The sequence below is a fragment of the Neolamprologus multifasciatus genome, chromosome 8 (genome assembly GCF_963576455.1).
Source record: "Neolamprologus multifasciatus chromosome 8, fNeoMul1.2, whole genome shotgun sequence".
NCBI lineage: Eukaryota > Metazoa > Chordata > Actinopteri > Cichliformes > Cichlidae > Neolamprologus > Neolamprologus multifasciatus.
In genome coordinates, this window is record NC_140446.1 from 10,450,933 (window position 1) to 10,472,438 (window position 21,506).

General features: G+C 38.7%; 2 protein-coding genes and 1 long non-coding RNA gene across 8 annotated transcripts in view; 1 reads left to right on the forward strand and 2 right to left on the reverse strand.

Annotated features, from left to right (window-relative positions):
* Window positions 1-1,849, reverse strand: part of LOC146512527 (uncharacterized) — a 29,252-nt gene extending 27,403 nt beyond the window's left edge. The window contains exon 1 of the long non-coding RNA XR_014875806.1: window positions 128-1,849. This is a non-coding gene — a long non-coding RNA (uncharacterized LOC146512527). The remainder of the gene's footprint in view (window positions 1-127) is intronic.
* insyn2a (inhibitory synaptic factor 2A) overlaps window positions 1-17,769 on the forward strand; it is a 36,107-nt gene extending 18,338 nt beyond the window's left edge. For 2 of the 5 annotated variants that reach the window (XM_085170999.1, XM_085170998.1), the window contains 2 exons: window positions 1,848-1,919; window positions 15,917-17,769. In XM_085170999.1, the coding sequence (XP_085027125.1) occupies window positions 1,848-1,919; window positions 15,917-16,100 (256 nt within the window). In that variant the 3' untranslated portion in view covers window positions 16,101-17,769. Of the gene's footprint in view, window positions 1-1,847; window positions 2,478-3,076; window positions 3,450-8,441; window positions 8,826-15,916 lie in introns of those variants that run through there. The other 3 variants (XR_014875804.1, XR_014875805.1, XM_085171000.1) reach the window with 3 other exon arrangements.
* The window catches only part of dock1 (dedicator of cytokinesis 1), a 207,013-nt gene that overhangs the window by 101,057 nt on the left and 84,450 nt on the right, over window positions 1-21,506 (reverse strand). The window lies entirely within an intron of this gene.

Here is a 21,506-nt window from a genome sequence, read left to right on the forward strand (position 1 = left end):
GGGCTAACATTAATATTTATTGAAATATATTTATTCCTCCAGATATAAGAATGAATCTTTTCTTATGGACTCAAACACGTTTTGCTGAAAAACTGCCAAATTTGGCCCGCAGGCTAGAGTTTGACACCTATGGGTTAGATCATTAGGTACGGAGGACAAAGGTCTTAACACAGATTCTCTAAAGCCATCTGTAAAACATGCCAGTGATGCTGGGGATCTGGCTAAAAAATTGTGGAAATCTAGATCTTCATTTTTCATCATAACCATCAGCTCAAACACGCTGCCAATGCAGCCAAAGCATACCTGAATAGAAAAGCACACAACAAAACCCTATCAGTCAATAACTGACCTCCCCAGATCTCAACATTACTGAAACAGTGTCGCATCACTTTGAAAGAGTAGAGAACAAAAGGAAGCCAACAAAGAAGATCTTTGAACGTCCTTCAAGTAACCTGCAGAATTACTCCCGAAGACTACTAAAGAAATTACAGGAAAACTTGCCGAAGAGAGTTCAGGCTGTGTTAGAAGAATAAAGGTGGACATACTAAGTTATTGACTTCCAGGCTTGTTAGAATTGTACAATCTCGGCTGTTGCCTTATATAGTTCCCTATATGTTTGCACATCTTTCAATTCATTCCTGCAATGTTTTACCCTTTTCTACCCAGAATCTAAAGAAATGAGCAATGTTTCAAGACTTTTACAAACTGCTTCTTCTGATGCAGAAGTTTAATTACCATAAAACCACCCACAGAATTGCCTTCTTGTCAATAGTGTTGGTAAAATCCAAAGTTGCATCCATTCTATTAAGTCATCAATTACAAGAACACCACTGAAATCAATACTCTACTCACATTTCCAGATGCCAGAGAAATCCTTTAAGCTTACTGAAGCTCTTAATTCAGGCATATCAGTTAACCTTTAGAAAATAATCTTTAATCAGCATTTCCTGTTTTATGTTGTTAAAACATCTAATAACAATATAAAGCATATCATATAATACAGTACTTTAGTTTTTAGCCTATAAAATTGAGGCAAACTATAAAACGTCAATGGGTCGCATTCTCAACCAAAACTGTCCAATTTCATCTCCTTAGAGGATCTAAACGATTCTGTTACTTTCAGGTTATAACTCAGATTGTTTGCTTTACAAAAAATATGCTCCACAGAAAGGATTAATCAATGAAGGGATTTCTTTCGCGTGAGTAAAAAGGGTTAGCGTTCAACGTAGGAGGAGCTCATCAATTCAGCATTAAAAAGTAATAAAGACCCAGTTAAAAAAAACATTTTTGTGTTAAAAACCTTTATTCATTTTGATGAAAACTGACTACAGATTACTTAATTTATTAGCCAAGAACCATTTGGGTTATAAACGCTGTTTGATATATTAGGAGTTTACACTTCTAATCAACAGTTTAAATATGTGTTTCTATCACAGTGTACATAAAATAATCAGCCGATTAAATGATAATTACACTAATGCAGTGTTACAGCCCAACAGTACTTTTGTTATTACTTCATGAAAAACTCCAATATAATTGGAAGGTATTGCAACAATCCTGAAACAAGTCTATAATGAAAATCCTTTTTAAACGCAGGCCACAAACTCACCTTGTGTACCCTTTAGCTTTATCTGACTACTAATCAGTCAACCACAAGTAATGGCTGACACCGTGCCCTGGCTACCAGGCACGGGCCAGTCAGGAGGGCAGTGTGACTCCTCATCATCACCCTCATTTACTATGCTCTCACTAACGAGGGATGACAAATAAGATGAGAAAGGAAGGTGTGAGGGAGCAGCCTAACAAGTCCTGTAATTACTCATTCACGACTCTTATCTTCCCCGCAGACTCTCCTATCGAACCGGACAGGACACGGCCAACTGTGACACATGCCGGAACAGCGCATGCATTATTTACAGGTTAGTAGCCATTCCTCTTCAAAGACACGATGATCCAAATGCGCCCTGCTCTTTTTCCTTGAGGGAAAGTGAACAGGTGGAAAAGAGACACCACAGAGAGGAGGGGGAAGGGCTATTACTAATGTGAATGCTGCTAATGAGCGCATGGGGACATGTGACATTTACACGCGACGCTGTCCATTAAGCTATACGTCTTCTTCTGATTCTCATACTGTCCCTTCACACTGCTTCATTCACTGAGTAGAGGGGATAAATGCAATGGAGCGTGTGAGCACAGGGTTGCAAAAGGTGAAATTAATTACCACACATCATGAAATATCATCACAGTGCACTGTTTCCAAGCCAACTAAAAATCTGAATGACTTAAATGTAAAGTTCAATTTATTTGAAAACTAATATACGTGTCTAAAGTCAACCAGGCGAGAAAGTATCTTCTTTTGAAGACACACGTGGCATAACTTAATTTGGAGGCACTATGCTTGTATGTTAAACAATGTTTAGTTGCTCTGTTGGAGGCTTCAGAATATCTAATTCTAATACAAAAATGCTAACTTCAGCGTAGGGCTGCTCAATTAATCGAATTTTAATCTCGATTACGATCTGGGCTTTCAACGATCATTAAAAATGACTGAGCCGATTATTAGCACCTCCCTCGTGCTTTACTCTCGCGCTGCTCCGTGGCAAATCGAGCGCACCGCTCTGCATTTCAAACACATGTCACAACAATTAAGAGGACCCGAGGGAAGCTCGGAAAGCTAAGCAGAAGTTATTTGGAGAGGAGAGTGACTGCTGTTGGTTGAAAAGAGAGGTAAAAAAACTTTAGTGATGTGGAAACATTATGGGTTCACGGAGTCAGACGTGGATCAAGTAGACATAGTGTGTAAACTTTGCTACAGTGTCGTAGCTGCACCAAAGAGCAACACTGCAAAGTTCACTAAACATAGATGTTTACATTTTTCATTTAATTTTTATATTGCAAACATTTGCACTGTTATCAGTATTTGCACACTATTTTATATTATTTTTTGACAATCTTTAAAGTCATTATTCAATACATTGTTATTGTTAAATAAATATCGTCAAATAATCGAGATCTCGATTTCAGTGAAAATAATCGTGATTATCATTTTTGCCATAATTGAGTAGCCCTACTTCAGCGTGGTTCTCAGATGTAGCCTCTAAGAATCATGAATCCCTACACAAACTCACAACAAGCCAGCTAAAAGTTATTGCAATACTTAATCAAAGCCTAACTTTGAAATAAATTCCAAAGACGCAGTGCCCTACCAAACTGAGCTTGCTGCTAAATTTCATTTATTAAGTCTACGTGAGTCCTTGTAGGGCATGACAATTAAGTCAAGCTTGTACCATGTTCTTACACGCTCAGTATGACCCCCATGAAGGCTCTTTACTCACAGTTAGAATGGAAAGACACAATGTTAAATTGCGTATGCGCATACAGCTTGGCTGTTTTTGTTTTTGTTGATTACAAGTAGTAAGCTGCCAACGGTCAAAACGAGCGAGATTGGGGAAGAGATGGAAAAGAAAGGAGATTTAAAAAGTAGGTGGGTGAGAGGCAATCAATAAAAGTGTTTTCAGTGGTCACTGCTGTTCTACTCAGTCTACTTTTCTCCTCTGAGAAGCCATTTATAATCATTTTCTATCTACTGCTCTCAATAACTGATAAGCCTCTGGCCATACTTCAATCGGCTCCTGAAAATCAAGGAGCAGGGCATAACTCTGTTCCCTCTGATGTGTGAGATCAGGAAGGGTGCATTGCAACGTAAAATATTTTAGGATCCCAGCAGGTCCTCTGCATAGCCGCAGGGTTGACAACAAGAATGGTGCTTTAACAACAATTCAATGACAGAACGATGGGGTGATTTGAGCTGACTGATGGCAAAGAATTTGAAGGACACAAGACAGAACTAATTAATAGGCAATGGTTTAAAAAATGAATGAAATAGAACTGACTCCTGAGATGAGATTTCGCTCTTATATATAGTTAATTTGTGCAGTGTCAATGCAGAGCTTTGGCCAAGGAGAATAGGCACCCCTGTTCCCTCTAACATAGGCTCTTTCTCCACTCTCCATTCCTAAGACCAGACCACAAAGATGTTGCTAACCTTTGCTCTCAATCTGCGAGCAACAAACTGTGTAGCAAAATGCTTAATTTTAACAAATAAAAGCAATTTCACTGTAAGGCTCTTAGAAAAAATTAAGTTTCCTATGTTGCTTGGTTACATGCACACTTTTGTTTTTATTTGTTTTTTCTTACTAAAGTCATCACATCAATGTGATTTCTAATGCTCTGGTGTTTAGATGCGGCCAATATTTAATCAGTGATGTGCTGACAGGTGCAAAAGTGAAAAATTCCTCTTCTTTAAAAAAAATTGAAATGACAATTGTTTAATTTGATTGCAGTGTTCAGATTGGGTATTTTTATTCTGTTTGCACTTTTAAACCGACTATAATTAAAATTTTAGGCTTCTGTAAATGTAGCTCCTGGTGTGTATATCAACGTGACCTCAATTCCCACCGAAGATATTAAATATGCAAATGCAAGTTGCAATAAAAGCTATGATTAAGTGTAGCCATTTGAATATGAGCCAATTATACATACGAGTGAGTTGTTCAAAATAGCACGCGTATGGAGATTTTCAATACTAAAAAAGCCAAAAGAAAAACTGATTGTTCTATAAAGTTGACACAAAGTAAGGTCAGATTTTCCCTCTGATTTTGCAGGTGTTGATCTTGCAGAAAGACTGACAACTGTCTTTAACGTCAAATATCCACATTCGGCTTCCTAGATCTGCCACAATCTACTGAAATTCTTCACCTGCGGAGGAAGTGCAGAAAAACACAGACTGTATATTGGAAGAATAGCTGTCAATAAAAAAATAAAAAATAAACGCAGGAGGCTCATTTTTAACAAACCCTGTCTGGGTCTGGCAGGATTTTAGCTTGATGAAGGGCAAAAATTTTTTAAGTGTGATGTTTAAAATCTGTTAAATTGACCCGAGTTCTTCTTTAAGAGACTCGCTTGGCATGGTAAATTGTGTTGATTAGACACAGAATCAAATATAGCAGTTGTATTCACACAGGCGGGGGGATTAAATGGCAATCTAATTACTTAGATCTCCATGAAAACAACCTCTCTGGAGGTGGAGGAACACAGGATAGGAGGCAGAGCCGTGAAGGAACACTGTGTATATGGGAAGAATAGTTGTCTATGATATCAGGATTTCTCGTGATGCTGGAGTAAACTCCTAAATGTTAATGTGATATACCTGGTCTCGAGGCTAGAGTTGGAAATATGGATTCATAAATCATTTTAACGCCAAGTAAGAAGCCATGCACTCTTCAATGTAATCAATTTGTCCAAGAGTATCTGGCATCATCCAACCCAACCTTAGCATAACAACAGCACCAGATCAATATGATGCTGCAGCCTATGGGCATGGACTTCAAACAGAATACAAAAGCTGCTATAGTGTCTTGTCCTTGTCTGGTCCCACTTTCCTCGTTTTTAACCATCTTGAACTCGGTCGGTCTCTCTTTCATCCTCCCCCAGTAACTTTCTCAATCTCACTTTTTCTCCAGAATATGTTATCTCCTCCACACAGCTAACAGTGTGTTTTCAAATGAACTTGGGGATTCAAAGCTTAATACAATGTGCATGACATTGAAACAGAATGAGGAAAAAGGCAGAAAAAAAAACAATATTCTGTCTTGCCTATTACAGTGACGTAACATCTGTTACTGAGAAGGGTTAGGAGAGAGGAGGAGTTTTGGTGGGGGGAGTTAGAGAGTAAGCATGAGAGTAGGGCTGCCACAAACGATTATTTTGATCGTGGACTAATCAGATCGTGCATCCATTGGACGTAAAACGTACAGCTTATTGCACCAGCATGCATCTGCTCTTATATAACTATCATTAGCTTACAGCTTTAAGTGTTTAAGGTATGTGCTAACTAGAAATAAAGACAAGATGATAGTTTGTTAAATATGACATTTGCAGATTGTTTCGGTGAAGTTTAATAAAATAAAACAATAAAATAGAACGGGACACCGGAGTACATTCTCAAGCATCTCACACTTCTGATAATCAGTTGTCTGCTTGAGGTTTGTTCAGCTGTGTAAAAACTATAATTTTAATCTCAGCCAAACCGATTTACTCAGGAACAAATAAAATACTGAAAAAAGCCAAACAATAACATTTTTAAGTTATCTAAGTGACTTATATGTCATATTTAACCTGAGTAGCGAAAGACGGCGGTGGGTTTGAAAACCATTTGCCGGGAGTCTGGTGTTCTCACGGGCTCTAGCGAGCCTTGCCCCCGGCTAGCTATCGAGCTAGTGGGTAACAGAGGTCTCCGAAAACATCGGAGCGCTTTTGAAAATATGTGGTGTCTTGATAAACTGAGCAGATATTTGAGGTTTACACATCTACATTCTCGCCTGAAAATATGTTAAACGTTTATTTTGTGACCGAGAAAGAATAATACGAGTAAGCGACCACCAAGAATAATACTGTGAGCGACCATCTTTGAACAGAGGCGGTGGTTTACGACACCAACTCTCTGCCATCTATAATCCAGTTTTGAGATCCCTTCCCAGACGCCTTAACGCCCACTCACACCCTGGGCCATCTGACCTCAGGAATTCGCATGATAAGGTGGGGCCAGGTTTCACAATGAACTCACCCGAAACTCTGGCTGATTGGGACCCACACCCAGTTCCACACCTTGGCTCAGGCGATTAGAGGATCATCAGGGGGTCCTTTTGTCCCTCTGTGGGGGGACACTCCCACCAGGTTTATATCTGGGACTCTCCACCATTTGACCTTAGAACTGAAGAAGCCTCTCGGATGAGAGGTGAAACGTCTTCAAGTAACTTAAAGAAGTCCAGACGCTTTTCTTTGCAAGCTCCTTTGACTACGATGACCTGGATGACTGAGAACCTTCACAGACACAGTTTCTTCTTCTTCGGGGTTTAACGGCAGCTGGCATCCTTGTACATGCAGTGCTGCCATCTTCTGTTTCAGTCCGTTATTACACTCTTAAATCCTACTACTTATTCCTGCGTTTTTGTGATCTTACAAAACTTCAAACGACGCGTCGACTATTAAATTAGTCGTCGACGATTTTGATAGTCGACGTAATCGTGACTAGTCGACTAATCGTGGCAGCCCTACATGAGAGACAAACACAGAAAGAAGCTGGATAAAAAGACACAGATAGACAGGATGGTGCGGAAAAGCCGGGATTCGAAATGCATTCCGCTGATGCTTCTTGACGCAAAAACCCTGTAATCTCATTTTCCTCACATTGCTTTTATATGGGTTAATGTGCTGATCAAAAACAGAGATAGATTTAAGTGGTTGTGATAAAGGAAGTCGATTTGGGAGGTCCCCATCACCGAGTTACATTGTTCACAACAGACTACAAATATTCCCCAACAGTTAAATTTTCTCATTAGCTTCCGAGTCCTGCAATTAATTCTGAAGCAGAGCATTACAAGTGATCATTAAACTGACTATCTGATGGTAAAACATTCTTTGAATAACACTGTGCAGTGCAATAAGATAGCAAAAAAAAAAAAAAATCAACAAAGGAATGGGCTTTTAAAAGGAGGACAAATATCCAATCTATTGTGCGAGGCTATGAAAATCAATTAAGCGTCGCTAAAGGCTGAAGAGCTGATTACATTAGAACATATGGAAATTACTGAGCAGCGAGGCTGTCCTACCGCACAGCAGTGCTGGGGGAAGATATCTCTTTTTCTGCAAGCATAATGATGTTTTCCAACATGGTGGTAAGCCAGTTACCATAGCTACAAGAGTGATCCTCGGTGTGACAGATAGTGTGAAGGGACAGTGAGGACAGTCAAGAAGAGCACATTCACACCCAGAAAAGATAAGGGGAACAAAAAGAAAGGCAGAGTGAGAATGTGTAACAGCGAGGGGATGAAAGAGACAACGAGAGATAAAGACCCAGACGGATAAAGGGCAGGTGAGAGGTTTGTATAACAACGAATAAGTTAAAACGAGAGATTATGTATTGTACGTGGAATTGGACAAAATTCTTTTTCTATCTTCAATATATATATATATATATATATATATATATATACTTTATAGAGAGGAAGGAATGGGAGTAAGAGAGGAAGACAAATATAGAGGAGGAACAAATGAGGGACAGAGGTTAAAGACTGACAAGGTCCGAAGTGCTTTCTTCAATTTGTTCTGATCCAACAACCCCCTCCAGGGAGTGGCAGATAGGGGACAGTAAATGCCAACAACACCTCACTTTTTGCTTTCAGCAAAAAGTCCAAATGCGGAGTGACGCATGGGGGCCTGTGACACTTTCATAAGGCATTGCTGATAACTGGGCTGGGTAGAGACTAATAAATCTTTCATTACAAGGCCTTTTGAGTAGGTTTCAAAGATGAGATGATTATCTTTTTTTCTCTCTTTTTTTTCCAAATGAAGTTATGCTGATTTTTTTTTTCTCTTTTCAGTGACATTTAATTTTCCTTGCTATGCTGTTCCCAAGCCACGGGGCACTTTACATCTACTTTGTATGATTCGCCTGGCTCCTGAGAGCTGCGCAGATTCAGTTTCACACAAAGGCTAAGTAACAACACACAGCTACGTGGATGACTAACCAGAAACTTTTGATTGTTCAAATATGTATGCTGTTTGTGGGGATTAGTCTGATTACATTACATTGACTATGTGTATTACTCAACTTTAAAAACAAAATATTAAAAAAATATCAGGCTTGAAAAGGAATAAAAACACTTCATAAGCTATGTTGAGTACAGCATTGTTAGTTTCTATGCTGATATTGTCAACTGGTACTGAATCATGTGACTTTATACGTCAGTGCAAACGCTCTTTTTTTTTTTTTTTTAAAAATCACGTTCATGGCATTTAAGTTCGACTGGGTAGTGTCCAGGGTGGCTGGGGTGTTTTCTAACAAAGATCATTCATTTAGTTTCAGCTTCCAATGAGGTTCACAGTCAAATCAGAAGACTACAGACTTATGAAGTAGTGTTTTATGGATGGTGATGGTCAAAACTATTGACGACGGCTCGTCGATCAAGGCGATTTTTGTGCTTTTTCTCCACTGACGCAATAAACTGATATGATTATTATGAGGTGTATAATAAACTGAAACTTCCTCATTATAGTTTCTGGTTGCATTTCTGCAACCCAGACTTACTTGGGCGTGCGTGGCTACGCATCCACAATTCATGCGCGGACTTCTACAAGCTTTGAAGTTAATGTGCATCTGTGTGGAGAGGTTACACTGATCTATCGTCATCATCAAAAGAGAGACAACAGCAGGATATTTGTGACTGCTGGTTTGACTTTTAAATGTGTGCAAATGTGACCGTCGAGACTGTAAAGTGCAGAGACACTTAATCATCTCCTAAACTTCCCGTCTTGTCTCAGTATTAAAGTCTGTTAATACTGTTTTAGCTGTTCAACTGATACATGTCCATTAGGTTAACTAATTACGATAAAGCTAAATCAATTAGTGTCAACTTTTAACATTTATTCTTACTGGATGAAAAAACTCCCAATGTAGATGTTCCACTTTAGCTCATTTGGAGGTTTTTTGCCTTGTGGCCACATACTGTTATTATGGAAGATGAATAGAGCCACCACAATAGGTGTGCTTTAACCTCCTCTGCCATCCAATAGCGATGCCTCAGCGGGACGAGAGGATGGAATCCCCCAACCCTACTATAAAGACTTTTTAAATCAGTGGTCCCCAACACCCGGGCCACAGACCAGTACTGGTCCGTTAGTCGTCTGGTACCGGGCCATGAGAGTTGAGGCTTGTGTGAAATTTATGGTTTTCAGGGGTTTTTATCATTAACTCAGTTTCCCTTGGTCTTTTCCAGTGTGTTATAAATAAATGTTAAATATTTACATGTTACCATAGCGAACAGAGAGCATTAATTGGCAGAGAGGAGGCTGTTACTCACAATGTTGTTGGCGCATTTCAGGAGGACGCTGCTAATAAAGTTACACAATTACACAGTGAATTCACGTTTACTATTTTATTTACAAAATACCACAGTTTTTGTCTTGGTCGTATCAGTTTATTTTGTTGTATTTATCCGCGACACCTTAAAGGCCAGTCCGTGAAAATAGCGTCTGACATTAAACTGTTCCGTGGCGCAAAAAAGGTTGGGGACTGCTGTTTTAGATATAGTCTGCATTTAGATTATTTAATATGTGACTGAAACTGGAATTTAAGGTTGACTTATTATGGTCATTTCCAACTTGATTCTTTATTCTTGGGGTCTACAAAAATAGTTTTTCAGAGGGGGCAGGTTACAGCCAGAGTGGTGGGACTGAAATGACCTTGCCCAACCTGGTCGTCCCCGTTCTACGACATCATAGAGAACCAGAATAGAGAAAAATTTGAAACCTGAGCATTTGGCTTTCATGGATTACTTGATGGATTATTTTAACAATTTACATGTGTTAAAGTTTATAATTTAGAAGCACAACCTTAAACCAGATGGAAACAGCTGTACAAAGCAAAGATTGCTGCACATAAGTATCTTGATCTGTGCAACATGTAATGTACAGTGTCCATAAAGAGCATTAATTAACTCTTATTATTGTACCAACAATACAGCATAATAATCGGCATTTTAATAAGGTTAAATGGCTACATGTCCATGTGGGACTATCACCTGTAGCCATGGATGTGAAGCAACAACAGCCTCAGCAGTATTAGAGGCTTACGCTGAAGAGCAAGGAAAATCCTATCACTGCTGCTGTATGTGTGTATGTGCATGATTATGTGTATGTGTAGAAGGAGAAACTTATCCACAGAAAATGACACAGCATTAAGCTACAGCACCCCCTTCCCCTAAAACTCCAAGGAGATCTGTTTTGCTGTGCCTTTATCGCAGCAATAACTAAAGGTTTTTAAAGACATGCAAAGCATGCAGGGAAATGCTCAACATTTTTGCTTCATCGGTGTCACCCCACGTTTATTACATCTATGCCACTTTTATCTGAGCTGCAAGAGCCTGTTAATTTAGTGGCCTATGCATTTTGTTTTATATGCATGTCAGAGTTTGACAAAGTTAACTATGTGTAGTTCCCTTCCCTTGGGCCAGACAAAAGGGCTAAACTAGAATCAGATTGTTCTTATGAAACATAAAATCAATCATTAAGGGAATAAAAAAATCTAAAAACAAAAAAAAAATGCAAATTTATGAATGGATAAAAATCTAATTTTTCAGAATGAATATAAAACAACTGTTATGACCACTTAAAATTCATATATAGGGATGGGTATCGTTTAGGTTTTATCTGATACCGGTGCCAAACCGGTACTTTTGAAACGGTGCCGGTGCTTAAACGGTGCTCGAACCGGTGCTTAAAGAATGGAGAACACAAAATTGGTCCAAAAACCTCTCATGTTCAGCTGGGGTTTTTTTTGTAAAAAGATAACAATGTTAGCCTTTTCTGCAGCTATAGGGCATATATGGTATCACTCTTGGCTGGAAGCAGTGCTTAATCAATGGAAAAAGCACAAACTTTGTCCAAAAACCTCTCATGTTTAACTGTTTTCCACTTTTTCTTTGGTCATTTTAGCTTTTTTGGCCAGGGTGAAGGGAGTATCTGCCATCAAACAAGAAGACAGCCGCATATAACTACGACGGTGTTTGCTAGTTCACCTTACGTGCATTAATGTAATAACGTGGTTAGCCTACTCAACGTAAATTACACACAAACAACATTAAGCTACTCACGCAGAGAAGAACAGCTGCTGCTGCCATCATCATCCGTCATCATTTCTGCTACACTGGCAGGGCTAGGGGCCAGGACTCTACTCTGCGGGTTTTTGGGGGATGCTGCTAACTCCGGGTCCGATAACAGGCACCACACCCGCAGTAGATGTGCACGGTGTGATGTCTCGCAGTAAGCTATCAAATACGGCACATTTTTCAGCTTTTAAAAAAAATGCTATGCGTCTCCAGGTGTTTCATCTAATTCGAGGTGTTACCTCCTTTGACAGTATCACAGTATCATCTTAAAACACTTGTTGCAGGCTGCTGAGTTTGCATCTTTTGCTGTGACGTACAGCCAGATTTTGGACTGCTTCGTCTTGGGCATTTTTAATCTGTAGCTCTGCTCTAAAAGAACGTACGTACCTGGACCCGCCTACTATCCTCGGAAACGTAAAATGATTGGTTAGAATTCAAAGTGTATGACATCTCAGGGAAAAAAAGCACCGAAATAAAGCACCGAAATGTGCACTGCTTTTCGGTCTGGTTACTACCGTTTATGTCAGAACCGGTGCCATCATGGCACTGGATACCGGTATCCATCCCTATTCATATATAGGAAATATTCTTGGCAAACTTTAAAATCTACTCTGGTCTAGCCATTTGAGGCCCAAGAGGCCTTGAAGGAGGACTCTTTAAATGGTAGCTGCCAACTTTGAAGCTCTGGGCCAACTGTATGACAGACATGGAAAAGTTCAAACAATGTGAGCAGGTGTAATCTTGCTAAAATAATATCAAGGCACGGGCTGTTGTACTTTTTGTGTTCAAAGCACAAAATCCTTTTGGAGATTTTACAGAGATGAATAAAATCCCTCAGGGATAAAATCTGAGCATCGAAAAGTAATTGTGAACCAAACAAGAAACAGTCTTTTTATGTCCTGGTCTAAACATTTAGTTCAGGTCCTGCACGTTTTTTCTTTCTTTCTTTCTTTTTGTTTTGTTTTGTTTTTTTCAACACAGGCTCAGAGCAAAACAAAGAACTGCAAATGATTCAGCTCGCCTTTTAGCTGTTTATGCACAAATCTGAATAAATCCAAAGGTTGCGAACATGGATTGATCCGACCTTTTGAGTAAATTTGTTCATAAGACAGTTTAAATGACTTTAAATATATGCGCTCCTTCTTTAAACGTATCCCCAGTGCATTTGCTTGCAACATGGAGCTGTTTCCACATGTAATCATTTGTGCACACAAACTTCCACTAATTTCATACAGAAACACGGATATAGATTTTTACCAGTGTAATTAGCAGCCAGTGATTTATTGATCAAAGTAGCTGCGTTTTCCCTTTTATATAAAAGCCTCAAGTCAAAGAATTATATAATTCTGAGTGTCTGGCTTCACTTGAGTTGCTCATATTTGCAATTATTGGAGAAAGTAATGACATGAAAAGGAAATGTTTGACTTTTTTGTGTGGACAAGTAAATTCCTCTGTGAAACTGTGTTGTCAGATAAAGTTGGTGAACTCTAAGGAAAGATTTTTTCTTATATTTCATTCAAAAAATGGATAGCAATATAAAGTGCCTTGAGGGGACTGTCGTTGTGGTTTGGTGCAATACAAATAAAATTGAAATTGAACTGAATACATGTGATACAGGTCTGGAAAACAGTACACCAGACAGAAGTTAAATGCATTCTGCACTACGATCCACCAGTGTCAAACATCAGTCTGCTGAAAGATCTCCCATCCTCGCATTCCAAATTCCTGTATTTGCAAAATGTGCAAGAATTTTCTTATCTGTTTTAAATCTCTCCATAACACGTTCATGAAATTCTAGCTGCTTTTTGACTTCTCCATTCCACTAACCTTCATTTCCTTTTCATAACCACAGCCCAGAACATTTGTACTACCAGGAACCACAGATCATATAAAGGTTCTTGTCTGTTTTCCTTCTCAAAAGCTTTATTCAGATCATGTCAAACACATGTTGGCCCAAAATAACTACTTTTTTTTAAAAAGTAGGTTTTGCTTAAATGTTTAATATTGTTAAATGTTACATTTTGTATAACAGAGGCTTTTTCTTTTCTCCTTTTTTGCTAAAATATATTGCCTACAGATATATATGCATTGTTTAAATGGTGATTAACTGTTTTTTCAAATGTGTCAGAAATTTCCACATGAATGTCTCCTCATAAAAAACTCCCCACTAATGTCACTTTACTACAGAGACTTGATTTAAGAACTTATTACTATTTGACTGCACTTTCAGAGTCTATACTGATAATAATGTGCAATTGCAATTCACCTTGAATACTAATAATGATCTAACTATGTATCGCTTCAAGTCTAAAATCCCAACAGATGCATTGTACTTAAATCTGAGCAGGCAGCCTGCTGCTATTATGCAAGTCTGTCTATCAGATTTGCCACCAGCCTGACTTATGTAGTGGCTGACGAAGGCTTTAGCAGATTAAAGCACAGCTGAGGCAGTAATCTGAGTTTCACTTTGCAGCACCTAGCAGTCAGTTTGCAAGTGTGGGATTACAATGACGCTTGGTCCAGATAAATACCCTTGAACCTTGAGTAAATACAGAGTGAACCAAGAAGGACAAGAAAAAAGCAAAAAATTAACGCATTCTTTATAAGCACTATTTTTTTCTGGTATTGTAATACTGAGCATGGATTGAAGCAATATAAAACAAAGTGACATCCTCACATCAATACTAAGGCTCTGATCTGAAGTCCAGCTAAGCAAATTATCTTCAGTTCAACATCAACACCAGAGACTGAACTGAGAGTGGGAAAAACACTAATGGACTTCCCTGTCGCTCTATGATTCACAATGAGAAGGCAAATAACAAAAGAAAGACAGAAAAAGAAAAAGACAGCAGTGGTTGCAGCCAAAATGAGCCAAAATGAGCAGCCAGATGCAATCAAGAAATGTCTAAATTTGGAGGTTTTACTGGGAAATAAAGATGAAGCAACCAGGAAATGTAGGTCGCTTTACCAGGCTGAGCAGTGCTGTGACAGATGCCCACGCAGGGGTCAAGTGAGTACAGGCCATAACTTTGATGCTTAATATGATTGTCCGGGGAATGCGACAGCCAAAAAATGTCAAGATTAAAAGAAGCACTAAGGGCAAACCTCAACCCTGGTTTCAAAGATGATAAAAGAAGAATATAAACAATAAAAGGCATTAAATAAAAGCCAGCACTCAAATATTAATGAATTATAAGGAATGAAAAAAAAAAGACCGGAACACAATAAATTAACTATACGACTTGGGTAATAACATCCCATTTCCATGGTATTCATTTCAACGATAATGTGATAAAACTGCCACACTTATCATTCTTTCCCTGAAATTCATTCATTATGATTAATTTGGCAAATGTGTCCTAGAAAATGAAGATTTGGGCTACAGTAACAGAATCAAGCAACGGGCGTAAATGGGCACAAAAAGGAGCTTTCTACAAATCTGTATCCAAAAATGTTGCAATTCTGAGTTAAATTTAAATTATAATAGAAGACAAAGCTTTCAAAGTCTGTCAGACCCTTTATATATCATTTCTTCTGATTATTTTAATATTGAAAAACACATGCTCACTTTTACTTTGACACATTTAAAAAAAAAAAAGCTGGATAATTCATCACCTCTTCTTTTTAATACTCTATAAGCATTTGATGTCGTTTTAATTTTTCCCCTCCATTCTTTCTTGATCCACTTACAGCTGCTCAGCACTTCAAGGCCTCCCTTTTCATATTCTTTGCATCTTAATGCATGCAATGTCCTCAATGAGGGACATGTCTGGACTGTATTTAATACATTCATAATAGTTTGTCTTAATAAAAGAACTCCGTAATGTGCTGAGTAGCTGAGCTACTCACACATATGAATGTGTGGGGCTGCAAACCTTCAAGCTTTTATGGTGCCTTCCCACATGTACATGTTACCTATGCCATGGTTTATAACTGTGTGCTAATAAGTATTCAGCTGGTCTCCATCCACTTCAGCCCACATGATGCTTTGTTGATGAAATCTCAAAAAATAATTGTCATATTTTGATTCATCTTAGTTGAATAGTTTTTACTGCTACACTACTTCAGTCCGTCCCAACGTAAATGACTGTTTAAATTGGAAATAAATGCCCTGGAGACAATGATGTTAATAGCAAGCCAGCAACTGACAATCATTTAAGCTAACACCTTTCTTTCTTTGTTCGCTGCAGTGTTGAACTGGATTTCAAGCAACAGGAGGACAAGCTACAACCACTGATGAAGAGGCTTTTCCCAACAGAGGACACCCACTTTCCCCCCCTGCCTTACCCTCAGGAGGCCTTCACCTCCACCCCAAAACGCAAGTCCAAAGCTGACTCCAAGAAACACGCTCGCTGGAAACTTTGGTTCCTGTGACAACAAAAAACCATGTTCCCCTCCACCACCGTGCACAGGATTTAAGTGTCCATCCGATCATCCGCTTTTGTTTGGTTTATTCATCAACTTCTTTTATATCTATTTGGATGTAGACCTGGTATTAATGGAGACCTTGACTGGATACCGAACCCTTTTCTGAGATGACAGGATGTTTAATGAGACACGAGTGCGGATCCCGCGGAAAATTCAAAATGTCATGCTTACCAAAAATGGATTCTGAGTTATTTTGAACTAATTTCTTCAAACAGGGTGTGAAATTACACCAAGGAAACATATTTGGAGATCGGCAAGGTGAGAAGATGAATTTGATTTCCCGATGTCTATTTGCATATATATTTTTTCTTCTTCTAGCTGACGTCAACGGGGTTCTGTTCTGTAATGGTTCTGTGCCCTTCACATTTCCATTCATCAGTTGGGACTTTCTTCCCAGCCTCCAGGAGAGGTTGGCAGATCAACCATAATGCTCTGAGGCCTCCATAAACAGCATATCACTGTACTGCAAAGCACAATTAGAACTGTTCAGGATACATTTTCTCCAGAATAATTAAAAAGAACTATTTTGAGTAATAACTCACATATGTAGATTGTCTACTAACCATGCAGAGTGAAGACTTTCATATCTATATAAAGAAGAGACCTAAAGGACAAAATATCAGATGTTTATTGGAGTTCTACAGTCAACTTTTTATCCATCGCTAAAATGTCTCCTTGAATCCACTGACTTTGAAGAAAAAAAAAACAAAACAAAAGAAGAAAGAACACTTATTTTCTTAATATTTGCAAAGTTAAACATCAATGTACTTTTTTCTATATAAATATACCAATATACATCCACTTTAAGATTTAGCAAAATGTATTTATTTGAGCTGCAGTGACGGGAGCTGTGCAGTTCAAACACTACAGTGCAAAAGGAAGTCGATCATTTCACAATTCTCAACTTGTTTCCATGCATCGCAAAGTTCGTACTAACCTCACGTATGCATAAGGTCATTAAACACCAAGAAAAGACAAAAACCCATTCATTGGTATAAAAGCATAGACACACTGAGAAAACTGTTACTGTTACTAAACCAACTATAATAAATAGTTGGTTTTCAGCACACGCGAAAGGTATCAGAGGATAGCTTTGATTGTATTGCTGCAGTATCCTGTATCAGCTACTATAATAGCTACTGAAACCAAGCCAGAGAAACTGAATGTGCCACTTCTGATCACAACCAGGGCTTCTACAGTGCAGGGTGGCAGGCTTATAGCCTTGCATGCTTTTTACAACCTTTGAATTTTGCAGGATATTTTCTAGCTTTTAAAACAATTTTTAATGAGATTGACAAAATCTCCCCCCATTTCCCTTTATTATTGTTAAAAATAGTTCCTGCTCATTGCTTTGCATCTATTCGACTGTAAAGTAAAAACCATGTGCAGTAACTCCACAGCGGGTTCAACAATTACGTACAGCCAAAACAACATGTGCATTTACTACACCTTCATGTGAAAAAGTGAGAACATCCAATAAGAACGATTCATTTTTGGACAGATATGAACGGACAAACATTTTATCCTCTTTGAAATAGTGCTCATTAGCAAAGGTGCTAATCTGAAATGAAAAAAAAAAAGAAGAAACATACATGCACACACCCAAGTGCAAATCGGTCGAATTTACTTTCTATTAACACACCAAAACAATTTGGGCTTCCAGGTTTGTTGTCAGTGATTAGACCCTACACAGGCTTTGTGAGGGTATGTTGATTAAGGTGCCACAAAGATTTGCAGGTAACTCTTGCAGCGTTGAAGTGATCATGTCTACAATCATGATATGCATGAGAGATATGTCAAGAGAGCTGTTTGGCCACAACTGTAGAGAGAACAGTTTTGAAGAGAAAAACCTTTTACAATATGTGAATCTGGGTCGTTATGCTTCGAGGACACTTTGCTCGCTGGAACTGGGCAGCTTGCATTCATTTTCTCAAGTGTGAATTATTTATTATATCAAAGAATTTTAAAGGATTATTTGAAGATACATGAATGAAAGTTGAAGTGGACCTGAAAAAGTATAAATAAAGTGTATGGAAATGGTCTTAAATCTTGTCTTAAACAGGCAGAACAAGTTCAAACATTGTTCATTGACGATTTGGCAAAAATTTCAGTAATTCAAAGACTTTTAGACAATTACTGCCTTGCTGACCCAGGCCTAGAAACCAGTCTGCAACCCCCCCTCCAATCGCTAGGAAACAGTGTGTATTCTTTGACTTGCTGATGACTGCTCGCTGGAAGTTGCTGCCCGACACTTGGTAAAGTCTATTTCCTGAACCAACAACCAAAACATTTCAAAAGGCACAACTTTTACTTTGAAATCAAATGGCCTCTTTCCAGTTTGTGCCACACTTTTCACAGTTTTATTACTGCTTGGCAAGACGTTTTTCAAGTCTTTACAGCCAAGTCGGCGTCTTCCATGCACAGTAAGCGACTGCGGCATCCTGAAAGTGACCAATCACAAAGAGGTTTTTGGTGCAGCACTGCATATCTCCATGCACCGTGACCAATTTCACGCTAGCAGCTGCCAGCAACCTTCAGAATAGACACTTTTACCTAGTGAGCAACGGTTGCCCAGGATACACTGACCAGACTCGGCCTGTCCGGCCGTTGGCAACTCTAGTTTCTTAAGGCTGAGGATGTACTTGTGTTTAAACAGATAATAACATATTACTTTATATTTTATTGTAGGTTTTTGGTTATCATGTTCTTTAAGTATACTACCTTTATCTGTAGGAGCCATTTCAATTCAAAGAGGATCTAGTGTGTGCTGGTCCAGATATTTAAACAAGTAATCAGTTTCCATGGGATGTTCTTACTTACTCACATCACTGTATGTAAATATATATTACACAATATCAAATAGTGCTAAAAAACATTTCAAGTGTGGGATAACAGCCAATATCTAAAGAGAAAAAACAAAAACGTAATAGCTGATCACTCTAAAAGACACAACCACTGCCCTAGAAGACAGGAAATATGCCAAAGTGGTTTCAAGGACATAAAAAAATGTACAACAACAATATCCAGCAAACTACTAGCTATCACTGGCTTGACCTTCACAAGCTCCAACATGCTGCATTTTGTTAGTTACATATATTTCACAACTTCACTCTTGTATATGCTAGGTTGGTTTCTTTCAGTAGTTATACTGTAGCATCAAGAGAGAACTAGATGTTTATCTGTATCTTAAAGAAGTGCAATTGATTTATTATGTGCAATACTGTGTCTTTTATACAGTTTTTTTAAAAAGACAAAAATAAAGATATTTAATATGCAAAATATGAAAAAAAAAAAAAAAAGAAATAAAAAAAAAGACATCGACAAAGCTCTCGAAATCTGATCTGGACCGAGTTTAATTTGTGGAGCTATAAGCACAATGATACTTTTTTCCCTACCTTCTTCAGTCACATTATAAGTAAAGGATTAGTTTCCCTAACTTTTAGCAGATGCTTTGGAATAGGTTTGCCCAGGCTTGATGGGTCTGCACTGTGAAATTAGATCACAGCATCTAGAAAGATGCAGTACTTTTGAACAACTCAAATTTTGAATAAAGCAGCACTCATATCCTAAGCAACCAATCTGCATAGCTAATACCTAGCATTAGCTAGGTATTAGCACATTGGTTGCTAGTACAAGGGGTTAGTTGGGAAATGTGTTTTGTAATTTGGATGAACAATCCCTGTGAAAACCAATTTCTGACTGCACTGCTGTGGAAAATTCTTCGCTAACGCACTGATGCCAACAGTGGACAATCAGTACTGACCAGTGTTGATAAAGCAAAGGTATTGGCCTTGTTGACCGACTTTAACATGCGGGCAAATCTACAAGTGAGGGTTGGTGTCTTATCTATTGCGTTGGATCAACTTTAAGTTTGCTAAAGAAACGCTGATTAAGATTTCAAACTGTTTAAAACTACCCTAAAGCTACCCTTTTTTAATATTTCATGTAAATTTACTTAGTTTTATTCTTGGACGAATAAAGAATAACAAAAACAGATCGGTATCTCAACTGTTGGTCAAATTTAACATCAGTATCTGACCAGAACACCTGGTACTAGATAACGCTGAAATCATACATCTCTTTAATGTACTATGGTGGGCTGAGACGGGAGGAGAATACAGCAGAAGGGTAAGCAGCAGTGTTTTGTGTACAGCCAACCTGCTTTGGAACCAGTCTTTGCCCTTACCATCCTCACTCTAATACAGATTTTGTTTTCGGGCATGTCCGTGTGCTCATGCATCTGCACCTGCACCTGCTTCATGTTAGTACAAACAAGTCTTGAAGTGCAAACATGAGGTAAACCAGCAACAAAGCTCTGAACAAAACCCCCACAGATGCACAGTCACCCTCACACTGATGCATGAAGTAACGCTGCTGAAGGTCAGCGCTAGCCACAGCCTGGCCGACTCCACCGGGTTTGATGAGTGACTGCGTATGCCCAAGAACTGAGAGTGCAAACACGACACCTACTGCAGTTTAACATTGTGCATTCTTATTTAAAAGTCTTCTGTGGTCTTAAGGTGACAAACAGCAAAGAAGTCCCAGCGGTTTATACAGTGCTGACAATCACAACACATCACAACATGGTTTGTTGCAGGCTCAATAAACCTAAAGGGATGCGCAGTCGAAGTTTCAAAACAGGTGAGGAGACGAGAGGTGCAGCGAGTGATAAGTGCATGTTTGAGGAATTATGATGCAGTGCCATATCTCACTATGCTTCTTTTCTGTAAGAGCTCTGCAGTAGTCTGGCCAGCAGAAAAAAGAGAGAGGAGAGGAGACAGAGCGATAGATGCAAGGAGGTGCTAAGAAAAATATTTGAACAGAAAAATATCCAAACACAGAGATAAAGCGAATGTGCAATACCAGATTCTGAACTAGACACGCATACCTGGAATGACCGTGTCGCAATTTACACTATTAAGTCAGTGAGTGCACGCAGCAAAGGAAAAAAGCTCTAGCACCTATAGCTGGTCAGCCCCATACTGTCAATCAATAACACAGAGTCCTTCCCCTGCAGCTTTCCAGTTCGTTCCCTCTGCACACTGCAGGAAAATCATGAGGCTAACTGTGGAGCACTGCAGCTAAGTATCACTGCAACATGTTTTGAGTAGTCTTGAGAACTTGTGTCCACAAAAAAGTTCAGCAGTGGGGTTTTTTTTCTTGACAACATCATGGGAAACCTAGCTGTCAAATATGTACTCAAGTCTTTTAATCAATTCTGTCAGCAAACATATTTAGGTATTTCCTAAACCATAACAAAATTATGCAAAAACTAGTAAAATCTAATGTAACACATTTATAAAGTTGTATTCTGTGGTTTTGCTGCATGGAAAATACAGATTTCTTTTCTTT